The sequence below is a fragment of the Sceloporus undulatus genome, chromosome 8 (assembly GCF_019175285.1).
Source record: "Sceloporus undulatus isolate JIND9_A2432 ecotype Alabama chromosome 8, SceUnd_v1.1, whole genome shotgun sequence".
Classification (NCBI taxonomy): Eukaryota; Metazoa; Chordata; class Lepidosauria; order Squamata; family Phrynosomatidae; genus Sceloporus; species Sceloporus undulatus.
In genome coordinates this window covers 31,547,814-31,572,753 of record NC_056529.1, presented here as the reverse complement: position 1 = coordinate 31,572,753, position 24,940 = coordinate 31,547,814, and the positions used below count along the sequence as shown (strand labels likewise).

Genomic DNA, 24,940 nt, shown 5'->3' with positions numbered 1-24,940 from the left:
ATTTGTTGAACACTAGCAATAGCAACTGACCTATTCGAATCCTCCTTGCTATAGTAACTGAAATAAAGACATCTTGAGCATTTTGCATCTGGCACCAATTGGAGGACCTGGGCTTTAAACAATAATAATAATAATAATAATAATAATAATAATAATAATAATAATAATAATTGTTGTTGTTGTTGTTGTTGTTGTTATTTAAAAAGAACCAAGAACCTTGTCTGCCTGCTCCAGTTCCAAGTAGCTCTGGTACTGTTTGACATCAACTCACCTTTTCTAGAGGAGAAACTCACCTTTTCAGCAGTCCGGTTCCAGACTGTAACAGTATGACCCATTTTTAGTAAGTTGGACACGATGCCACTTCCCATCAGGCCAAGACCAAGGAACCCTATCCTAGGTGGGAGAGGAAAATGTTGTTATTGGAAGTCTGTGTAGGAAGGGCACATGAGGGTAAGGATGGCTGGCATTTCTTCATGGCAGGAGCTCCTCCCTCCTTCCCAAGGTTCCAGCTTCATGCAAAAGATGTATAATGACGCAGGTGAGCAATGGGATGCTGTGTTTGCAGAAATGGAGGGTTTTAGTACAAGAGAGCTAATCTTCTCAAGGGAACAATACAAAGTATAGGTTCAAATAGAGTATAAAATATCACTCAAGTAACACATACAAGCAGGCAACCTGAGGCAAGTCTTTCTGCTTACAAAGGTATGGGATCCTTCTCCTTGAAGAACAATTATAAGGAGACCCATATTACAGACAAGTTGTCATAGGCAGTGCACAAATAGTACAGTACAGTAGAAAATGTCTTGGGTTTGCACATGAAAGCTCACAATTTGAAGCCAGTCCAAACCTATGGATACCTCCCTCTCTCAGACTATTTACCTTACCAGGCTGCTGTGAGGATAAAATGAGGTAATTTGGAAGAAACTATTTTGAGGATCTAGCAGTGCAATAACAAAAGCTTACAGGCACTGATTTTTTTTAAAACAAATCTCTTACAAAAGACAAGATTGTTATGAACATACTATAGAAATCCTGCTCCTGTGCATTATGAAGACACAGTGGCTGAAATCCAGTATCTTCTCAGCACAGCACAAATTATCTGCAAGCTGAGATCTACCACACCAGCCCTACACAACTGCCATGCAGAATACCAACATTGCACAAGACATGTCAATGACTGGGTGGCATCACCAATGTACAACTACAATATGCAACATTGCTGTATGAACAACTCTGCTTCTACTACTGTCAGCAGAATGTATCTGTTGTACTAAGGTGAACAATTCACATAACATAGATCATGCAACTTACACATGCGTATGTGACTAACAGAATGCCAGCCAGTGTGTGTTGGTTACAGTCATAGTCCTGCACGAAATGCCTGCATGTGAAAATAATATATCCCAGAATCCTGTAGTGATTTTGCTGAATTCTATTCCTCCACTAATGTTTCTTCTGAGACACATCTACTACTATTTCTATCTCAGATTCCACAACAGCTTCTGCAGCCAGCAACAATCACATTAAACTAACTATGAGCATCCAAAGACTGACTGAGGGGGTATGACTTCTCTCAGTGGAACATCTGGACATTGCTTTTTTGGATCCTAAACAAGGGACTAAGGCACTTGTTTCTATTCATACACTGGTAGCCTTTCTGGGTTTAGAGACAAGGAAAACCACAGCTAAAGGGCATAATTCCTTATCTAAACTAATACCAAAGGGAGTGGGGCACACACAGTTGTGGTTAAGAGTCTGCACTCAATTACTAGTAAAATGTAACAACAGCTACAAGGCTTGTGGATCCCTGACAGAAACAAAGACCAAGCTATCAGGGACTTCTTTGAGTTCATCCTAACAAAGCACATTCTTAAGCATTTTAGCTTCCTGTATGTCAGCTCTTTCGGCTCACAGCTGGCTGCACTTGCAAAGCTTAAGTAAACCAACATGAAAGAACTGTGGCAGGCCACAGTTATAATGGCATCACAGCCTGGATTCATCCCGGTTGCACTTGTCAGCTTATGAGTTACCATGGGGAAGAATTTACCTGAATGCCTTCATAGTTATTTTAATTTCCTTTCAGCAAGCCTGAAAAACTGCCATCCTCAGAAGGCTACACTACCAAACAGGCTGCAGCCTTCTCTGCATCAGAGTAGGAGGGAAATCGCTTCCGAGGGCAAGGCAGGAAGTGCAACTGTGGCTCCTGTCACTCTAGAAAGGACAGCGGAAGCGCAGGAAGCGCCAGAAGGCCCAAATGTCACAAAAGGCTGCTTCTGGAAGGTACAAGTGCTCCATCTCTTCCCCCTCCTCCTTCTGGTGGTTTGGAGTTAGTGGTTAAACAGACCTTGTCACATGAAGAGCACTGAAATTTTGGTTGGGCAAACATACAGCAGAGGCAACGCCCAAAAGATTCTTACCATAACACTGTGTTGTGACAGACACTTTCACATTTCAAAAACCATTCAACAATCCAGAAGGGAAACTCCCTTAAATGCCCAGGAGGCTTTGTGTTACTTTTAAACGATCGCAGTTGTATTCTGACCTTCCCCAAATGTGCTCAAAGGGCATGTATAGGGGGTGGTATTCCTATTTTAGCCACACAACCACCCTGTGAAATGAGTTAGGCTAGAAGAAAGTGACTAGCACAAAATCACAGAGCAGGCTTTTTAGTTTAAACTTTACACTTTCTGATTCAATAATTAAATCGGGAAGATGGGTGCCTCAAAGCCACGTTATTAGGGCATTATGTATATGTACACCTTGAATTGTACAAGTGGATTCACATTGCAGAATTAAACCAATCTGATAAGCATTTTAACTGCCACAACTCTATCCTACAGAATCCTGAGATTTGTAGTTTGGTGAGGTGTTCAGCCTGGTCTATCAGAACACTCTGGCACTTCACTAAAGTACAAAATCCAAGATAGCATCATGGCAGTTAAAATGCTATCAAAATGCTGTGCTGTGTGGATACACTCTTAGATTCACCACAAAGTGAGAGATCAGTGGACAAAATGGCTTATTGCCATTAACCATGACTGTGTCACTGGGTGCCATTCAAAGCTTAGAAAAGGTATCTTTTTTTTAACTATAGGAACAAAAATCCCCTCCATGGCTATCAGCATGCTTAAGAGACTCAGTCCAATTTTGAAAACCTCAGCAGTCTCACGGTCAAAAGACAGCCATAGGGAAAAAAACAATACAGGAAAGGAAAAAGTTCAACAAACAGACTCTTACTTCTTGTCTGTAGGAGTGATGCTGCCATTTATAGCTGTGCTGTCTGCTGCCTGAATGGATGTGGACCCGGTTTCCTAGGAGAGAAAAAACACACCCACAAGAGATAATTTTACATTAGAGAAACAGGCAGTAATCTTGAGACACCAACAAAGGCCAGGCAAAAGCAAAGTCTGCTGTACCTCTTCACACACCTTCAGCTTCTTTGTGATGGCCTGGTAGCAAACAGCTGGCTGCATGGGGAAAGAAAAAACAATACATTTTGAGTACGTACAACTGCTTTCATGCAGGTTGAATAGACTCACATTGGCCCCATACAGACAGGCCAAAATAAAGCTGCTTCGGGTCACTTTGGAGGTATGCTGTTTAAATGATGCGTGTGTCCTAAGAGTCCAGAAGCTGCACCAAAGCTGCACTCACTGGATCATGGCTTTAGTGCAGCTTCCGGACTCTTAGGATGCATGCATCATTTAAACAGCTTACATCAAAAGTGACCTGAAGCAGCTTTATTTTGGCCAGTCTGTATGGGGCCATACTCTGCAGAAAGAGGTGACTCATTCTAAACAGCCTAGGACATCCACCCCAAATTGACTTTCTGTGCAAGAAAATACTTTCCCCCTCTCTATTGCAAAGGTCAAAAATCCCTCCTTTAATCCCACACTCGACCCCTTCAACCCTGTGCACCTCCATATAAGATTAAGACTGATTCAATAAAGAACAGGAGCTACTGAGTGACCTGCAGTAATATACTTGCATGGAATAACAGTGAATAGCTACTTCTCAAACCTGTTTCTTGCAGATGGCTTATAGACTACTCCTTAAAGAAGCTTTCAAAGGCTGCTTTTTCCTCTGACTTTAGATGATCTCCACTCTGAGCATCCCAAATCATTATGACCATACTTTTACCCTTGGCCCATGACATTTTGTCTCAGGATTGGAGAATGGGATTGGATTCTACCACAAGCAATCTATGGGTCAACTGACACTAGGGGTATGGCCATGCCCTCTGATGTCATATGATTCCCAGCAGAAATGCTGGGTAGTTTTGCTACCCGATGCATCTTTATGAAACCAGGCTCTAGTATGCTGTAGTGCCCCATGTGCAGAATGGGGGAGTAGTGTTCAGGGAGTGCCAACAAAAACACTTTGCTTTGCTCCCACCACATCCCCTCTTCAGCTGGAAAGGTGGTTGTTGATGACCCTTCAAGTTGTTTCCGATGAGGAAGCAAAACAAAGTACACTCAGCTGGTGCTTACAAGGGTTCCATTAAAGTACTAGCTGGGAGGCAGGTGGATCACACCTCATCCTTTTTTTCCACTACGAAGAAGAAGCTATATGTTCTCAGCTGACAGTCACAGGACATATCTGGCATCATTGGCTGAGAGGCAAAATCAATTCCACTCTTTTCTTCTCATATGGGGCCACTCATTTTCCATCAGTGTCCCCAAAACTGGATGAGTATCAAGCTGGATCTCAGCTAGCTCCTGCAAGCACCAGCTAAGAGCAAGATAAACCCATCCTATCTCCAGAGATCTGAGATGACTGCAGAGATTCTCTTGCAAGTCCAAGGACATACACTGCATGGATCTCTCTCCAGAAGGGATGGGTTGGGATTTTGTGGAGGAGCTGACTGGGAGTCCCTGATAGGCCGGATCCTGAGCCTGGAAAAAATGAACTCGGCCTGCAGACAGGAGAGTCCCTTCTTTGCTTTATATTATCGGTGGGCAACTCGGGGTCCAGTGGCTTGGCCTACAGTTTCTATCCATCCCAGTCAGCATGGACAATAGCAAGAGACTATGGGAGTTTTGGGTCAAAACATTTGGAAGGCCAACTGTTCCACAACCCATTGTATATTTTACAAATGACTGCTTCTTATGGAAATCTGAAGATGAGACAGAGCCTCTGCTGTGGAAGAATTTGCATCTAAGAATGCCAAAGCAAAGCTTATCAGAGTTGTTTCAGAGACTTCAACTCCTGAAGATGACACTAGATAAATTCATCACCTAAACCTATGGCTCACCTTCTCTGTCTGGCTAAGCAGGAAGTGATGGAAATGCGGGTCACCATCTTTCACAGGCTGTAATAGCAAAGAGGCAAACTGAGAAACCAAGACAACCAAACTTCACATCTGAAGAGACCCCATACACATTTTAATTTAAGCCAGAGCTCTTCTAGATTCCGATGAAGTTTCTTGACATCCTTCAGAGAACAGTTCTACTTATCTCCCTACTTACTACAGGATATGTGTAAAGAAATATGAATTAAGAAGTGAAAATTAACACTCTAGTAGACACAGGCTGTGGAGCTCACCTAACAAAAAACTTGGAATCTGAAATGAATTTTCCGCACATATTACATCAAATTGCCTGCTTGCTATAAATCACCCACAGCAACCTATGGAAGAATGTTTGGAAATGACTTCTCTGGATAGATTCCACATAAAGCATCTCCTATAAAAGCACTATCCAGTTCAAAAACAGAGCCCATCTTGATTTGATAGTCTCTGAACTACAATTTCTATCACATTTATTAAGCAGCAAACACAGTGAACAAAATGTGATTCGTCTCTGAGAAATTACATTTCAGATTGTGCTGTACATGTTTCAGTCCCTTCGGATCAAGGTGACACACAAAAGGGGAATGCTGAGTTGGAAATGGGAAGAGGCGGGCAAGAATCACTAGTAGAAGGCTATGGTCTGACAAGGAGAAGACTGAAAATAGAAGAGCAATGAAGCGAAGAAGGTCCCCTCCTCAGATCCCTAAGAATGTAGGAATAAAGCCTTCTATTAAGAAACTGTGCTCTGTATAAAATAGGCTATTGTGATCCAATTCTGGGCCCAAACAGGTACTTTCAGGGAGTTCATTGTGGCAGTGGAGTTTAAACTACAAGGGATTTTATTTTTGGATAATTTGGGTGCAAATTCCTTCCAAAAACTATTTGGACTTTAAATATACATGCAAACATTGGAAGACTTTAGGGGACTGGCAAGAGGCTTCGGTGGCCGCAAATGTGGAGTTTAGGGGTCATATGTAGCCACACTGTTTTCTTACTCCTGGCCTAATACTTCCTATTACAGCAGTTTGTCTACTGCTCACTTTGACTGCGAAAAATGTGAAGTTTTAAATCACCTCGCTTACACTTGGTGGCCATTTAAAGCCAGCGACGGTGCCAGTCATCATTCTCTTCACTGTGCTTGATTCAGGGATTGTCAGGTCCTGTGGAGAAAGAAAAAGACTGATCAAGAAATCAGTTCAGTGACAAGGTCCCAAAAACTATTGTGTGCAGGAAGCCTTTGTGATACTTGAACAGCAGCCATAAAAATATGCTAGGAATCTCATGAAGTACAGGCATATCTATTAACAAAGACAAAGATACTCCTTTTTACAAAATCTTTCTATGCCCATTCAGCCAAGCCCCCTTTTCCTCTTTATTATCTGACTACCTGGAATTCCTTTAGCAACATTAGCATTCAAAGAATATTGAAAAGAGGCTGGGGAAACAGAATTTTGGTATTGGTTTGCAGCAGTATGTCTGCAGTAAACAATGCAACAAAGCTTGAGCTGGGGAAAAATATAATTCTAATTTAGCAATTATTCTACAGACATGTGTTCTCTGCCTGTCACAGGCAAAACATATAGCAGTTGCCCTGAGAATTCCTTACTGCTCATGCATTAACAGCACGACAGAGGAAAAAATGGGAAAGCACATGAACCTGCCTCACCAACTACTCCAGTATGTTAAAAAAAATTGATATCTCATGATATGGCGAAAGTACAACAGCCTCCGTTTAGTTATCTTGGCTTCTAGGGAGTTTGGACCTGCTTTGCTCTAGGGCTCATTTATTTGCCTTTTCAACAGTCTACAGTATCCTTAGAACTTCTCCAGCAACACATTTCAAATGAGTCCTGTTCCTACTGGTTTCTTCACTGTCCAGCTCTCAGAATCATACATAGAAATAGGAAATAAGACAGTATGGGCCATCCTAACTTTAGTATTCAATGATATATCTTTATACTTCACGATGTCTAATTTCTACACAGCTGTCCTTCCAAGTCCTAGTCTTCTTCTGGTTTCTTGACTGCGGTCTCCATTCAGATTAATTCTCACTACATGTTACCTAACCATACCATTAATTCTTACGTTATCTTCCGACCACATCATAATTAAGAGACTGTAAACATGTTTTATTTTTCTCTTTGACAAGAAATCATGATTTAGGCCAATCCTCCCAGATGTGCTGCAATTGAACTCCCATTACTTTTGCAACTTGTCTAATCATTGAAGACAGTTGATTTGGCATGGTGGAAGCTTAGTCCAACAAAAGGGTGATTCAGATAACAACCGGCTGTTCTGAGCTTTTTATTCCCCCCCTCCCAGTATAGGTTCTTCTAGTTTCAACCTCTACTGGGCAAAGTCCAGGCATTAGTAGGCTTAAATCTTAAATCACTTTCATTTAAAAGTTGCAAGAAAGCTACACAAAGAGAAGAATAGTCGGCCACACAATCAGAGCCTTATAATTTGCTAGGCAGATGTTAGAGACTGTAGACTGCAATCCTAGGCATAACTTACCCAAGACTGATGGAATTTAGCAGAATTAACTTCTGAGCAGGAATGTGTGGGATCAGCAGTAATGTATGCCCCTTCTGCCTTCTCATGTAACATAAATGTCACCTCATCTATTTACATTACCTGATTCCATAACCATAAAACAGTTTGGAGTGTATCCACTTTGTCTGTCCATGTCTGTGTGTCTTGGACAGAACAGGATGTGCTGCTTCCACCGGACAATAACTTTGCATTATACCAGACAGCCAGATCAGGTAGTCTTTTCACTTGTTCCAAATAAGAATTCTAGAATCAATGTTTTTTCCTTCCTACCACCACTGCAACCAAGAAATCATTTGTGTATCATACAAAGGAGGATTGTATTTTCATGGTTCGGTTTAGCTATCCTGCTTTTATGCTTCCATTTGTGTGAGGGGTGTGACAGACTTTTTAAGGACTAAAAGATGAGGGGGAATTTAATGAAATAAAGTAAAACAATACATATACTGTAGGAAGGTGCCCCTTATTATCTAGATCAGCACTTCTTAGGGTATTTGATATAAGTTACGGGCAATATGCCAGGGACCTGTACCATATTTATGTCCACTGACTACAATTGTTCCTTTCTTTACTGGAAACTCTCTGAAAAGCGGCAACCAATGGCTCATATGCTGGCATCAGTTCAGGGACCACCACTTTGTGTAGCAATGTTTGACTTTCACCCTTAGTTATCGTACCTATAAAGCATTCCCATACACGTCATTGCTTGGAATTAGATATTTTTTTTTCCAAATTGTCTTAGGTGAAATTTGCAAATCCACCACATTTTGAATAGGAAAATTAAAAACTGGATGGATCTCTGCCATTTAGCTGACAGGTTTTACAGACCCTTCAATTAAACATCTTCCACACTCATTTGGAACCCCAGGGTGAACTTCTTCAACAGTGACCAAGCAGGATCATTCCAGCTGCTATGACATCTCAAGTGCCCAACCCAGAAATACGAATTAAAAAATTAGGCCAACAACTCTGTTTGTTAAGAGCAAGGCTTTCCTTCACTGAAACTGAGCTTGCTGACAAGATTCTCTTCACACCTGAATGCTGAAGAATGAGGAAATTTACCTCAAAAGCTGAAGGCAGGAATGACATACAAGTGGTAGCTGAATATGAAGAGCATCATCAAGAAGTGTGGAATGAACATGTCACTAAAAGCATCAGGGGACAGGCCAGTGGTATCTGGGGCATGCATAAATAAATATTTCCCATAAAAGATATCAATAGTCCAGACAGATGAGAAAAGTCTGCATGTAAAGAGTGCCATTTTAATAGTGTCCTATGGCTTCAACAACAGTCAAATCCTGCTTTAGTTGTAATTTTCCTGCTTGCCTTTCCCCTTTCCAAGAAATCATGCTCAAAGGAAGGTTATGCTGTCATCCAGCTGACCATGCCAAAAAATAAAAGCCATCCTGCTTCTCACTATCGTTCTACGACAGGATTTTGTTCTTCAAGATCAAGTTTGAAAGGCTTGGTTTAATATGCCAAAGCAACCATTGATGCACCATACAAAAGAATATGGGAGTAAATATGCATGCCCAGAAAACAAGGGCTCTGAAAATGTATAACCTATGCTCAGCTCTTGGGAAAGAATTACAGAATCCAGAACTCTACTGTCAGTTGCGTCTTAATATCTAAACATATGGAATTGTCATCAAAACAGAATCTGTGTGACTCTCACCAGACTGCCAAGGTCTAAACCCAAAGCAGGTAAAGATCACAGCCTCAACTTTAAAAAAGGAAGTGATGAGGAAGCACAATATACAACTTGTCTGAGGATGAGTGGTTTGTAATTCTACATTTTAGCTGTCTTATGCATCTTTGTGGTTTTCAGGTTTAACTCCCCATGAACATTAATTCATTTTGCAGTGGAAAAGTCACAATATGGAGGTTCCAACTCTCTTAAAAACCACAGACCCACAAAGACTGCACAAGAAAATATCCATAAGGGCCCAAGGGATAAGAAAGACCATAATGCAGGAAATAAGATGAAAGATGAGAAAAATCAAATACTGTCAAACCAAGAGAACAAACACACAAAAACCCCTGAAGTCTTCTAGCTGGGCCATCCAATTCTAGAAACATGACTCCTTTCTTCTTCCCTACTGAAATTCAAATTCTTGGCCATGTTCAACATGAGCGCACCAGGAAGAGAGAGAAATGGAAGAGATTTTCATCTGATTAAACATAGGAATGGGATGGAGATGTTAACACATGGGCTCTGTGGCTACTGAAGGTGAAATAGTGCAGATAGTTCCATCACCAAAGTAACAAAAATGGTATTAGGACAAACTCATGAATTTTCAAGGCAGACATGAAGAGAGGCCACTGCCTTAAAGGAAACTTTGCATTCTGCAAGAACCAACTTATCCATATTATGTCTGTGAAAAAATTGATTGGTTGGTAAGACTCTCAAACAGTTAATAGATGAAGCTTTCCAAATGGCCATAACAATGAAGTCATCTGGTTGGCTGTTAGGGATACATTCCATCTGGACAAGCTCACAGGACATGAGAGGAGATGCGCAGCAAAACACCAACCTTCTCGTCTTTGGGGGGGCGCCCTCGCTTCCGGGGGCTCTGCTCATATGTTCTCTTCAATGGGGATTTTGCTCCTCGCTCAGAGGAAACTGAGGACACTCTCTTTTTCACCTTCCCTCCAGACAACCCAGCTTTGTGTTTCTCCTCTCCCACTGACTGCTTGCCCCTCTCTTCACTGGAATTCCGCCGGTTCTTCTCTTCAGTCGAGTTATGAGAAGATGCCTGAGAGATTACAGAACAGAAGCATGAGGAAAAGAAGGGGCATGCGCTGGCAGCGATTTTATTTTCCTCACACTGATAAAACTCAAGGGCGACATGTCATGTCAAATATCTGATGGCACTCCAGTACTCTGAATTCAGGTTTTAGCAGGTTCCAGCTAGTAGCTAGGAAAACAGACAAGGAGTGGGAAAGCACAGATGCACATGCAAAGGCCCACTTGAGAAGAAAAAAATTATTCTAAATGAAGAATGTTTAAAAAAAGCATAACCCAACGCTGTAAGTAGCTCAATTGAACATTTTGTTTCAGTTCACTATAAGTAAGTCAGAGACACCACAGGCAATCCACAAATAATCCTACTCACTGTTCCACAGCATAACTCTAAATAGGGAGCTTGCCCCCTACATGGCAATGAAGAAGAAAAGGTAACGTAAAATCCCTACCATTCATTACTCACCTGGTCCTTGCCTTTGCCCTTCTTGAGAAATTCTTCCACAGCATCTACAGCTTGCTGGAACCTCTTGCCTTTGTTGATTTTGATCATTTCTTCTTTGTGGGCATGATAAGGCTTCAACTGCTCCACTTTAATCCAAGCACTAAGAAAGAAATCAGAATGAGATTTTCCACTCAAAAGCACATCAGTATTGTTTTGTGATATAACTGGTGTCCCTCTCAATCTGGCAAAAGCCTTCAAGATCTTGTTTTAACCCTCCCACCCCAGAATAAAGAAATACTTCCTACTCAGGCAAGATCAATTCAGACTCCATTAGGGACATTGACTTGTATAGAAGCAGCAAAGGATGGCACAGTAACCTGCATACATGTCTGTTCTTTGCAATATTTCTACTGTGCTACTGATGTGTGAACAAGCACCATTTGCCAATAAAATAAAATAAAAATAGCTATGTAGATTCTACAGCCAAACACAAACTCCAAGATTCAGGGACAGAAAGCAATCCAAACAAACACATGCATGTTCAATGCATTCTAAGCCAAACAGCTCTTCCTTATAATCTATGGTTGGGGTCCAGTGCACCAGATTCTTCCTCCCCACCTCCCCGATATAAACCACTGAAGAAATCAAAAGTCATTTTTGACTATCCTATATAAAACAGCTATACTGAATTATTTTTTTCCAAACAGTGTGAGCTTTGTCTGCACTTTTCTGGTACAAATCAGTGACTATCCCTGCTTTTTCCAGAACTCTAGCCCTTTTGTTCTTGAATTACTTGATAGCTTAGTTCTTCCTCTAAGATGTGCAAAAATCATGACTGCATGATCCCTCGCTGAAACAGAACACATCTGTCTTTAAGCGAACATAGATTTTACAGAATATATTGATTAACTCTTAAGCATTCCCAATACTTCCTTTCTAAGTTACAAATCTAAAAGCAAAAACAAATAACCTAATTAGCATTTCCACATGTTCTACACCAATGGGACTCAAACTTTTTATCACTGGGACCCCTGCTTCACCATGGAAACCCACTAAGGACCTGGCACAAGTCACACTCTCTCAGCCTGAGAGGGAGGCAAGGACCCCCCCCCCTCAAACAAATCTTGCCAACAAAACCCCATGATAGGGTCACCTTAGGCTTCCCATGTCAGAAACAACTTGATGGCACGCTTCAACAAAATACAGCCATGGGGAAACAATCTACAGGACACCAAAGCCCCCATATTTAACACTGGCTGTCATTTAAAGTTTCTGCACACTTCCATGGAAGGCTGGTATATATCATAGGCCTTGAACCAACCACATTGGCTCCGATTTGCTTCTGAGCACAATTCAAGGTTGTTTTTGAGCTACAAAAAGCGGAACAGCTTCAGGCCAATACATATGGATGGATGGCTCTTGTGGTCTCTTCCAATTCTATGATTCTATAATTTTGAAACTCTCAAGATTAGGTAACATTTTCATTTAATAAACCTACATGATTCCTCCGCCCTGATCGTAAGTTGGTTCTGCTTTCTAGCTTAACATTCATGCCCCAAGTGGTTTCTACAGACATCAATCAAAGTATTTCAGATTGGCAAACTGACTATATTGCCATGTGGGAATGTTTTAACTTTATGGTCTGCACTAGTAACTCGTGTTTTACTTTCTTTAATGTTCACTGATCTGATTTTGTTCTACCCTGCTTCATAAGAATTTGGGATAGTTATCAATCTACTTTGACAGTGTTGAATATATGCATCAGAATCCTATAGACACAGGATACTGCATCTAAGAGTGAAATGAAAAAAGGAAGGCAGAAACACCTTGCTTATCATATAATGGCCACGTGCAGAAAAATATGTTACCACAGCTGTTTCCTTGGTTCACATATTTAGTCAATAACTCATGTTAAGTCTGTAGACTCAATGCTGGTACAGCATTTGCAGCAAGTATTTTATTAGGGATAACAGATAACACTCACTTGTCTTATGTATAGAAAAATACTCCCCATATGCAGACAGCAGGCGCCTTACAAATCCAACACAGAACCATGACATAAGATGGCATTATTTAGTAGAAAAATAAATGAAGGCTCTGCTGAAATGCCCCTCCCATTCTCAATGAGATTTGCAGGCAGAAAATGGGGATGAGAGAGAGAGAGAGAGAGACTGGCACACCACCGGCTAGCTAGCAGATGCTATTTAGTTTCCTGGCCATCTCCTGGGAATGATGTTACTCGATTATGTAGTGTTGGTCCAGGAGTATGCCTGGAAAATTAATACAATAACATCCCAGAGGACCAAAGGCTGGTGATATATACAGCAGTGCTAAACAACAATGAACTAGGAAGTCAGGGTTGGAGCACGTTTAAATACAGTATCCATTTCTAGCCAACCTCAAAGTCAACTCAAAGAGGTGATATGGGGGGTGGAATGGCCAAAATCTAAGGCTTAAATTATGGATGATTACCACATTCCATGCCACCTAAAATAAAAGCACGTGAAGTCCCCAGATAATGTCTTGCCTTTTTCTTTCTACAGTGGAAGGGGAGAAGAAGAGCTTGAACCATATTATCCACCACTCATTGGACAGAAATCATTCAGTAAAAAAATGATTCGTTAATCCTCCAGGACTACATTCTTCGGTTGGCCTCCTTTACCAAATAATAGGATTTTGCCAAGCCCAAATCTAAATACACACCAAACTCCATTCCTGTGGCACTGCTGAGCTTTCCATCTGCAATCTGTTCAACTAATCTACGTTGGGGCTAAACAATGTTCCAGACAGTCAATCCACTTTTCAAAAGCTACCCTTGTTAATAAAAGCATAATGCATTTCCCAGCGGAGAAGGTTAGTTTTTAAACGTCAAAGAAAGCAAGACTGTATAATGAAGATGCTACGGAAGGCATTTTAAAAAACGTTTTGTGATGGACAAGTTTTTGACAGGCCACCCAAGTTTTATATAAGATGCATTATAAACCTTATGAAGCTGTTTTACCGCATGAGACTAGTGGCTCAATAATAAAATCACTATATGTGTAATGCTAACCTTGTAAGGAAGAGAAATGAGCAGCTAAAGCAGACAGACATACTGAGAGTGAGATTGGCTTGTCTACCTAGGAAGCTCTGCCCAGATAACAAATCTGAACTGAATTCTGCCCAAAGCATAGCTCTGCTTCACAACTCCTAACTGCACCAACTTTCTATTATCTGCCCTAATTGGTAGCAGATGTCAGTTTCAGACAGAGGGGCATCCCTAGTAATCTAATAAAATCCTTTACTTGGAGATACTGAAGTTCCAAAGCTTGTTCACCCATTTTGTAGAGATGTATGGACCAGGATCTAGAAATTAGTTTGGTTCTTTTAAAAATATATATTGTAAAACTACTTCCCCATGTCACAAACTGTTATGGAAATCCCTCCTCATGGCACTTAGGAAACATAATGCTTGATAGCCTCTCCAGCATATCTATGTTACTAGCACAAGAATGGATTTTATAGGTTGACTAGGAAGATAAAAGATGGTCAGGAAGTCCTGTCTTTGGTACAAATGTGTGACTGTGGGGAGGGAGAGTGGCTTTGTGGTTTGGAAGGACTGAACTAGATACTTCTAGGTTCTTGTCAATTCTGCCAAATTTCTTCCCATTTAGCTGTAGTTCTTTGATGCTCACTGCAGCAATGCTCAGTGTGAAACTTAAGCTTTTAAACCAACATATTCTGAAGATAGGTTAGATATATACACTGGCCTGGTCTAGATGTTACAATTAGCCACAATTCCTTAGCATTCTGGCTCATGAGGAATGAGCAAACATGCTACACCGCTCAAATGCATTTGCTTGCCTCCTCCTGCCAGGAAGAACATCTAAACAAACCCAAAAACTATCATTCATAATTTACTGAGCCACTATGGTTCAGTTTAAGGGTTCGAATCAATGCCGCCTGCAGATATTGTTGGACTGCAACTCCTACCATTCCTCACTGCTTGCTAGAGCTATCACAAGTTGAAGCCCAACATCTGGAGAGCCACATGATTCCCACCCCAATTTTATGTGGCATCTGAACCAAGATCCCCAGCATGCCGGAAGCCCAAGTCATAAATGAACACTATCTACTGACTTTGGTTGTCATAAGAACAACAGCTCAGGTATTGTGGTTCTGATGTACACTAAATCTGCATGCCCCAACTGAATGTTCACCAGATGTTTTCAATGGTGATTCTCAGAGTTACAGAAAACTGGTCATGCTGGCCAAGGATAATGAAAGGTGTTTTTCAATGTACCTGGAGGGCACAAGGTGCATTAAACTAACAACATATGGTGGTGTTTTGATTTGAACTGCTGTTCCAAAGGGCAGGAAGAAAACGTACCAGCATTTTTTACCTTTCCCAAGAAACTAGAATTCAGGAGTTTAGTGTTTACCATTATGACTGAACCAGCCCACTGTCAAATTAACCACAATAAAGAGGGGGGGGGGAACCATGGTGTGTAATACATTCACTAAGAGACCCAACCCCCCACCGCCCCCAAGTGTGGATTATCTGGCATTTAAGCTTCTTCAGCCTTGATCACGTAGGCTTTAAAAGTCTTCTGTTACTAGCTGGTAAGTTAATATTTCTTTTTCAAAACTCATGAAAATGCAGAATGCTAGGACAGTGCTTTTCCACAAAGGTTCTAAAGTTTAAAAATGGATTTTTCCTTGCAGGCAGAAAAGAAGTGGATACATACTGGTCTTCAGTCCCAAAAAACTTCACAAAGAAGCACTTCTTCCCACGAGGCTTCTTTAGGTCCTTAGGCGGATTAACAATCTGTCAGGGGGGAAAAAAACACAACACTTAAGGTTTGATGAAGGCTGAATTTTGCACTAAACATTCTCACTGTAGTCTCCCCAAGATCTTCTAATATGCTTTAATTAAAAATAATGGTAAAACAAAAGTTCATAGAAAACACCTTCCAACTAAACAAATACTTGCACTAGAACAAAAGACCTACACTCTGTAGATTTCTAGCTGCAGTGCTACTTTTAGCCCCCATTCTACCAAAAGGATGAGGCAGAATATATTTCACACACTAACAACCCTTAGTCAGGGAGAATAAGTATCTTTCATACAAAAATGATCAGGACAGATTGGAATTATCAGGATAACACATTTACATCAATAACAAGGCTACAAAAGCATAATGGATGGCCCTCGCCTATGAAGAGGTAAACCCAGACGTTTGTCCCAGCTGTCAAGCATTTCTCAGGTTTCTCCAAGACAGTGGAAGAGAACACCAGGCCTGTGCAGAAACTGCACTTCAGCAGTGTTTTAAAGCTCCTACTAAAGAGTAAGGAGAAGGAGTTCATTTTATGATTTCCCACTGAGTGTCTATGTCCTAAAATCAAGGTCATGGTTACTAAAATTACTTCACTCTTTTAAACACAGCACTGCTGTGAACAGTGACAGTGTTACTATAGGGGAACCAACTTACAACGACTGTTGACACAGAAGCGTGTGTTGCTGGAACACCACAATAAAACAACAGCCTGGGTCCACTTCTTGATCAGGAGATACAACTGACAGAAGGGCTGTTGTGATGTCATGGGGGGGGGCAATTCCTCTACTTTTAGGGGTTCCACCAAGCTACTTTAGGCTTAAGAGGCTTTTAAGAAAGAAATAAACCTAAGCACTTTATTCTTTGTTTCAAAAAAGGCGGCATGGGGGATATTTTGAATAAAACAATTACGGTTAAGGCTGTGAAAAACTCCCCAAGAGCCACTTGGAGTCCACAGACCACATTTTCCATATCCCTGTTATGTGCCTTTTTTTAACAATCAAAAGTCAACATTTTGGGACTTCTACTGGATATCACTCAGCTCTAATACTTGAGATGTGCAGAAACAAAGCACAATTAAACCAAAATTATGTTGTTGTTGTTGTAGTAGTAAAGTGCACTGTAATTTTGTACATTCATCCGAGGAAATTGTTTTCCTTTGGCTCTAATCCTATGCATAATGATTTGGGAGTAAGTCCTACTGATCTTAATGGGATTCTTCTCCTTGACAAATACAGAACCAAACCACATATAACACTTGAAGGTGGCGCCAAGACTAACTTATGGAAGGGGGAAAACCAGTTTTGCAGAAAGTAAGGTAATGATTAAGTAGCTGCACCCAGGGATACAATTCACTTCAAAACCCACCTAAATCTGCCTGGTTTTTTGGTGTAAAGGTAAGTTTGTTCCCCTGAAAAGAATGTCACAATATAGCTTAACCTTGTGTTCTTGGAGAAAGATGGAATATGCATTTTAAAAATGTATAAAGTTATTTAAGTACACACTTGAATCTACTTAAAGACTCACCTTTCCTGGCCAAGGAGGATATCGGCCCAACTTCCCCCTATGAAATAAAAACAGAAGTCAGACAGAGCAATCCAAAAACAGCAGCAATTCTAAAAGAAGAGCTGCTTAGTAAAGGATTTGCACCAATATTCCTCCTGAAATACCACAAAGTTCTGGAGCCCAAGCAGATTTTTATCTTCTTCATTGCAAACTGTTTCCAAAATGATAAGCAAACTTGCAAATGCAACCGACAAGGTACTCATTGAGACGTATTTGTACTATACCTTCACAATCATTCCTATATTGTGGTCTCAAAGCAATAAGTTCAGAATAAACGCCACCATGTTTTGTAAAGCTTACTAGTCTGGTCACTAAGAGGAAATATTTATGTGCCACTAGCAACCATGTCTGTGGTTATTTACAGTTCTGGTGACAAGCTCCAAACAACAGGTGTGAGTAAAAAGAAACAAATAAATCACACAACACCTTGGAAAACACCTTTTACATCTCCCTACAAGTGTTTAATCTGTTTCACCAGATGCACGAATCTAGTAACTGTATTCCAGGGCCAGAAGCAGCAATGCCTTAAGTGTACTGATGTTCAGAATAAAATAGCATCTAATGGAGTAAACCTATTGTTCCACAACTGCATCTGTGTAATCCTAGATCTAAGGAATGATTCACTTAGGACAGTCCCCTACTGATTTTTATCTTACGATCAATGCATGCCCCGCCAAATTTTCATTGCTAAACTGCCTCCTCACAAAAAAGAGGAAAGAGAGAATATGACTTTATGGTTTTATGTATGATTTCGCATAAGAGTTTCCTTCATTATTCCTCCATACAGTGTATGATCTTACATAAGATGATTTTACATAAGATTTTACATACTTCGTGTATTAGCCTCCTAGAGTTTGGAACAGAAATGGTCTGAAGATGCTAAAGACAATTTGAGTCCCAATATGGGAAGATACAGAACGAACGGTGCAAAATGCACGTCTTGTTGACATTAACCTTGCCTTTCACAGTTCATTTAATACACCTCCTAAAACTCTGACACTGGATCTTTCACTTCAGAAGTATGTCCCAAAATATTCTGCATTTAGCCTACTCTCTCTTGTCCTTTGCTAAGCATAGTATTTGCTGGATTTTCTTGGTCAGTTTATAAACCATTTGGAGGTTGTGCTTCCTCACCATTTTGCCTATTCTGTCTGTGACTCCTTTGATGTATGGTAAAAATACCTTCCCTTCGGGTGGTTGCTTGTCTTCACTCCTCTGGGTTTTTCTGGGCCTGGCAGCCCTTCTGATGTCTGAGCTGAAATAACCATTTGCCTGTAGAGCCTGGTTTAGATGCTTCGATTCATCCTCCAAGAAGTGGGGTTCGCAGATGCGTTTTGCTCGGTCTACCAGTGTTTTGACAGTGCTTCTTTTTTGTCCTGGGTGATGGTTGGAGTTCTTGTTCAGGTAGCTCTCTGTATGTGTAGGTTTTCTGTATACTGTGTGACCCAAACGTTGGTTTAGTTTGCGGATGACTAGGACATCCAAGAGTGGCAGTGTTCCTTCCTTTTCTTTTTCCATAGTGAATTGGATGTTAGGGTGGATGTTGTTCAGATGGCTCAGGAACACGGCCAGATCTTCTTCTCCGTGGCTCCAAATGGTGAAAGTGTCATCCACGTATCGGAACCAAGTTGAGGGCTTTTTCGGTGCCGTTTCCAGGGCTTGCTTTTCAAAGTGTTCCATGTAAAAGTTTGCTATCACAGGGCTTGGAGGGCTTCCCATTACTACCCCATCTCTCTGCTCATAGAATCCAACACAAAAGAATTCACAATCCTTGACTAACATCTTCCTAGCTCAATTTAGATTAAGCCTATATAGGTACGTCATTCTACCAAGATCAACCAACAGTGTCTGTCACCATGACACCCCTGGGTTGCCAAAACAAGTGTTGCAGTTTAATTTGGGCTCAGACCACATGATGTTAGAAACTGGAGAAAACATATGTTATAGACACAAGGTTGGATCCCTAGTTTCCTTTCTGCAGATGGAAAGTCTTCCTCCATTTGTGGAAGGAACTGAAATCCAGCTACGGTTCATGCTGCAAAAGTATGTGTGCCTGCAGGGAAAATTCATCAATATCCCAGCAGGCCTGGGGCCCCAGGCTACTTCCAATAGGTCTTTCAAATTAACAGACCCCTGTATTATCCTGGCAGTTTCCACACCTGACTATTACATGGCAAGTTATGGAACCCATGATAAACAAAGGGCCTGAGACCTAAAAATACTAGTCTTGGATGAGAAAATATGAAAGATTTCAAATATTTAGGTGGCTAGGGTCCAAAACACACGGTGGAAATCATCCAGTTTTAGATACCTTTAGGGAATGCTAGGGAATCCTGGGAATTGTAGTCCATTGTGGCACCAGAGCTCTCTGACAGAGAAGGCTAAATGTCTCACAAAACGACAGTTCCCAGAATAAGCTAGCATTGAGCCAGGGCAGTTAAAGCAGTCTCAAACTGGATTATTTCTGCAGTGTGTTTTGGACCAAAATCAAACTGAACAGACAGTCTGAAGCAAGAAAAAGACAATACTGTACAAAAATTATGATAAACCATCAATTACTTTGCGGATTCCCAATGCTATCAACAGGTATTAGTTACCAAACATCCAGTATAAAAGGCTTGAAACCCAGAGTTAATAACTGAACTCGATGGCCTTAATGCCCTAGTCTAACTGGAACCAATTCTAACACTTCAGCAGTGTGTATTTTAGGACCAAAATGTATGAGATTGCTAACTGACCTTGGCTCAGCGCTTAGTTTTCAAAAGTGGAACAAATAAAGTCATTTGCACACTTAGTTGTCCAATAAACAGGTGGAAGTCTTGCTGTACTTTGACTTAAAAACTTTTTAAACCCACATGGACCCCATGAATGCCAAGTTAAGAAAGTAACCATAAACCCTCAGTTAGTTGACTATCGCACACACAGATCAAGCTTGTTTCACAAAGGAAAGCAAAACAAGAGCCAGTTTAGATTTGTAAGGTGTAGACACACTTGAACTGTGGTCCATGATGCCTAAGTACTCTTCAGAAGTTGTTCTCAACCTTGGACCCTCCACACATTCTGAACTTTGACTTCCCAGAAGCCCTGATTATTTGCTTTACTGGCTGGGACTTCTGGGAGTTGAAGTCCAAAATGTCAGGAAGGTAGAAGGTTGAGAATCAAATTCTCATTTGTATTTTGTTGTTGTTATTGTTATATATATATATTTTAATTGCTTTATCTATATACATACATGGCTACTCTACTTTAGTGACATGAGTAGCCATTACAGAACACTCTTCTTTAACCTGAAACCTCTTTACACACCTAACAGATATTGCTTGAAGTAAAGGGAGAAAGATTACCACAACAAATAGGCTTAGAAGGAAAGAACTGAGAAGCAATATGAACACACATGAGCAACAACTAGCAAGTGGTTATTTGTGAAGGCAGAAACTCTCTTCTTGCTTCCCCAAAAGAGACAGAAAGAGAGAAAAATAGGCAGTCAAGGAAAGAAAGATATTGCAACAAGGAGTGGCAAGCATCCACTCATTTGGACAGTGGCTTTCTCTAGTGTGGTATTCCCACATTTAGAAAGCATCTTGCTAATTTATTAACCAAAGAAACAACCCAAATCTAAATTGTCAAAGTCCATGGCTACATGTGAATTCCTAGTTGAACTCACATTAAGAAACCCATTATTGGGATGGAGAAGAAAGAAAATAGGTACAAAATCTATTCATTTGAGACGTGGTCCTGGAGAAGAGTGCTGTGGATGCTGTGGAAGGCCAGAAAGGCAAAGAAATGAGTCCTAGAGCAGATTAAACCAAAAATCTCCCTGGACGTCAAGATGACAAAACTGAGGCTGTTGTACTTCGGACACATCATGGGAAGATGTGAACCATTAGAAAAAACAATAATGCTAGAAAAGGTGGAGGGAAGTAGAAAGAGGAGAAGGCCGCATGCTAGAAGGATGGACTCTATTAAAGAGGTCATGGCAGGAGTCTTGGAGATGTCCCATCCACAGGGTTGCCATCCATTAATCGGCCTGAGGGCAGTTAACAAAAACAACTGGGGGGAAAAGGTATCACTTTGCATTTTCTTTGCTATGCAAATTTAACAATTTCACACTGCTACCAGCAAGTTAAAAATTAAACCTGGGAAATTTTCAGGCGATCACACCAAGGACTGTATAATCTGTAGACTAAAACCACACACTTGGATCCTGTTTCAAAAACAACCAACTAAACAGAGTAAGAATTGTCACTGGAAATTCAAAATGAGTACAACCAGGGAAAACTGCAGAGCGCAAAGCAGGATCGGATGTGCTTAGTATGTGTACAGGAGACGACGAAGGAATCCCAGGGATCGCCATGGCTCTCCCATGCTCCAGGTAATGGCTGATGTCTTCCCTTCGTATTGGTCATTAAATTGGTAATTCTTAGACGATCGTCCCACTTCACCTCTCAGTACTAACACAGACAAGCAAATAAACTTGCTTGATTCCATTAATTGCTCAAGGTTTTCTAGAGCCGTACTACAGTTGAGCCTCGCCTTACGCAGAGGATCCGTTCCGGACCCCCCCCCCCCCGCGTGTATGGCGAATTTTGCCTATGCTTGAGCCCCATTCAAATGAATGGGGCTCATGCACATAGCAGTACGGTGGTGCAGATGCACCATGGGCATGTGCCCCATCCATTCGAATGGGACGTGCCACCCCCTGTGGCTTGAGCGCATACATATTACATGTATTTACATGTATTACACGTATTTACACTGACCTTTAACAACCTCTTTTGTACTACAATCATTTAAGAACATTTAGCCTGACTCTGAGTAGCAAGCCTCCTCTTCTTCTGGCACAAAAGCACAGAATTCCTATCTCTGAAGCCACTGCCTTAGTCACCTACCTCTCAAGGCTGCTGGCAAACAGGAACAAGAGTCTGTGAAGGCTGTTGGACTGAGGCCGCAATCCTATCCCTATCAGCAAACCTTATCTGAAAGAAAGCTCAATGGGATTTACTTCAGAGTAAACAAGTGTAATATTCAGATGGAAGATTGCACCCAGGGTTAAAACCAGACTTCAGCTGTGGACTCCTGGATGGCTTTTACCAAGAGCTACCCCACAACTCCAGATCCACAAAACAGGGACGGTGGCAACCTGAGTTAGTGGGCTGCTGTGAAAATAATACATTTCAGACAATTCTTCATATAACAAAATTAGTCTGTATATTCCTGATTTACAACCATTTAAAAAAAACTCCATGGAATCCAGGTAAAGACAATAAATCTTTGGGTTTCTTGACTGCAGTCTCCCTTACGGTCAATGTTTAAATCCAAGGTACGGGAACTCTTTCCTCCTTATCTAGGTTGAGTTCATGTAAATGCTCCATGGTTATGCTCCATTGTTTCTGTTTCCTTTATGTGCCTCTCCACTTTCTTCCTTTTCTTCAGCAAACTGGAAGGGATGAGTCAGAAGGAAAATAGGAACAAAATCTATTCTTATTTGAGATGTGGTGCTGGAGAAGAGTGCTGCGGATGCTGTGGAAGGCCAGAAAGACTGACAAATGGGTCCTAGAGCAGACCAAGCCAGAAATGGAAGCCCTGGAAGCCAAGATGATAGAACTGAGGCTGTTGTACTTTGGACACATCATGGGAAGACGTGAATCACTGGAAAAACCAACAATGCTAGGAAAGGTGGAGGGAGGTAGAAAGAGAGGAAGGCCGCGTGCGAGATGGATGGACTCCATTAAGGAGATTGCGTCGCCAATGAATACCTCAAGACTACAACCCAGGCCCAGTTTCCAAGCCCCCTCGTCTCCAGACTTTCAACAGCTCACCTTCCCCTCCCTCAAGGCCTGTTGTTGATACCAAGCCTGAGCCCCACTGCAAATGAAGACGCTCTCCATTATATGCCCCCTTATCCTCAAGCCCACCTGGGAGAAAAGTCATAGAATCATAGAGTATGAAGAGACCCCAAGAAAGGCCCTGATCCAGTCCAACCCCTTTATTCTGCCATGCAGGAACTCTCCATCAAAGCATCCCCATTGACAGATGGCCATCCAACCTCTGTTTAAAGACCTCAAAGGAAGGAGACTCCACTGCACTCCAAGGAAGGAGTGTGTCTCACTGTAGAACAGCCCTTACTCTCAGGAAGGTCCTCCGAATGTTAAAGTGGAATCTCTTTTCCTGGAGCTTGTATCCATTGTTTCAGGTCTGTTCTCTGGAGCAGCAGAAAACAAGCTTGCTCCCTCCTCAATATGGCATCCGTTCAAGTATTTAAACAGGGCTCTCATATCACCTCTTAACCTTCTCTTCTCCAGGCTAAACATCCCCAGCTCCTGAAGTCTTGGCTTAGACATTGCCTTAGACCAGTGGTCCCCAAACTGTGTCCTTTAAGAGGTGTTGGACTTCAGCTCCCAGAAGCCTCAGCCATGTTGGCCAAGAGTCTAGGATTATAGGACCTGAAGTGGGGGAATCCCTTAAAGAAGACAGTTTGGGGGTCACTGCCTTGGACAAACCTGACTTCAATGCTCAATGGTGTGTCTTTACGTTTTAGAAGAGTGCTTTCCTTCCCATTCCTAGCCTTCTTCTGGTTTCCTGATGGCCGTCTCTGTCTCCTGCAAACTGGTTCCACAGACTAACAAGGCTATACCTTTGGAGGATGATGATGGCGACGATGTGCCTCTGAGGAAGTAGACTGAAGCCTGGGAAAGAAGCTCCTGCTGCCAACGTCTTTCTATCGCTTCGCCTCAAAGGTGCCACATGATCTCTTTACGTATCGATTTTGCTGACTATTCTTACCTTTGAGTTAATACTACTCCTCCTACTACTAATAACAATAATATGCCTCTGAGGAGGGAGGCTTCAGCCTGGGAAAGAAGCTCCTGCTGCCATTTCTGATTTCCTTTCAGTAAACCCCGAAGGTACCTTCGGACTGAGAGGGCTTCTATGTCTCTGAGGCTCCAGGGCCAGGCTTCGTCCTCTCCAGCCTCCAAGGCACGCCGTTCCCGAGGGGAGTCCTGGGCCTGGCCTTCTCCCCTCCTCCCTCAAGAAGCCTGGTCCCTGTCTCCCTCCTCCTCCTCTTCCCTTTCCCTCGGGGTCGGAAGGCGGGGACTCTCCCTCCCTCCCTCCGAAGCCAGGCCCACCCCCGCCAGCCAGGCCTGCCTCCCCTCCGCCGCTTACCAGACCAGGTCTCCCAGGCGGAGGCTGACAGGGACGGGCGCCGTAGGAGCAGCAGCAGCAGAGGCAGCCGAGGCCGCCATCTTCCTCACTCGGCCCTCGGCGTCGTCGTTGGACCACAACCGCCGCCACGCCCCACTCGACGACGACAACGGCGACGCTTCCCTCTCGCTCGCTCTCCTTCTCCCTCAGAGGCGCTCCCCGCCCACTGCCCTCCCTTCGCTTTTCCCCTCAGATTGGATCGAGGAAGCCGACGGCGACCGGGGGCCAAACGGGTGAAGCTCGCCCGCTGATTGGCGGGGCCTCTCCACGTGACAAGGGACGCGGTGGCTTCGCGACCTACGTCATTAACCCCATCCTCCGCCTCCCTC

General features: G+C 42.1%; 1 protein-coding gene across 17 annotated transcripts in view; it reads right to left on the bottom strand.

Moving 5' to 3' along the window:
• The window catches only part of GLYR1 (glyoxylate reductase 1 homolog), a 35,685-nt gene extending 10,897 nt beyond the window's left edge, over positions 1-24,788 (bottom strand). For 4 of the 17 annotated variants that reach the window (XM_042437688.1, XM_042437689.1, XM_042437693.1 and 1 more), the window contains exons 1-10: positions 24,573-24,788; positions 17,370-17,406; positions 15,756-15,835; positions 11,050-11,188; positions 10,375-10,596; positions 6,364-6,450; positions 5,255-5,311; positions 3,417-3,467; positions 3,238-3,311; positions 294-393 (exon numbers count right to left, since the gene is read on the bottom strand). In XM_042437688.1, the coding sequence (XP_042293622.1) occupies positions 294-393; positions 3,238-3,311; positions 3,417-3,467; positions 5,255-5,311; positions 6,364-6,450; positions 10,375-10,596; positions 11,050-11,188; positions 15,756-15,835; positions 17,370-17,406; positions 24,573-24,652 (927 nt within the window). In that variant the 5' untranslated portion in view covers positions 24,653-24,788. The remainder of the gene's footprint in view (positions 1-293; positions 394-3,237; positions 3,312-3,416; positions 3,468-5,254; positions 5,312-6,363; positions 6,451-10,374; positions 10,597-11,049; positions 11,189-15,755; positions 15,836-17,369; positions 17,407-24,572) is intronic. The other 13 variants (XM_042437700.1, XM_042437702.1, XM_042437692.1 and 10 more) reach the window with 12 other exon arrangements.
• Positions 24,789-24,940: the final 152 nt, after the last annotated feature.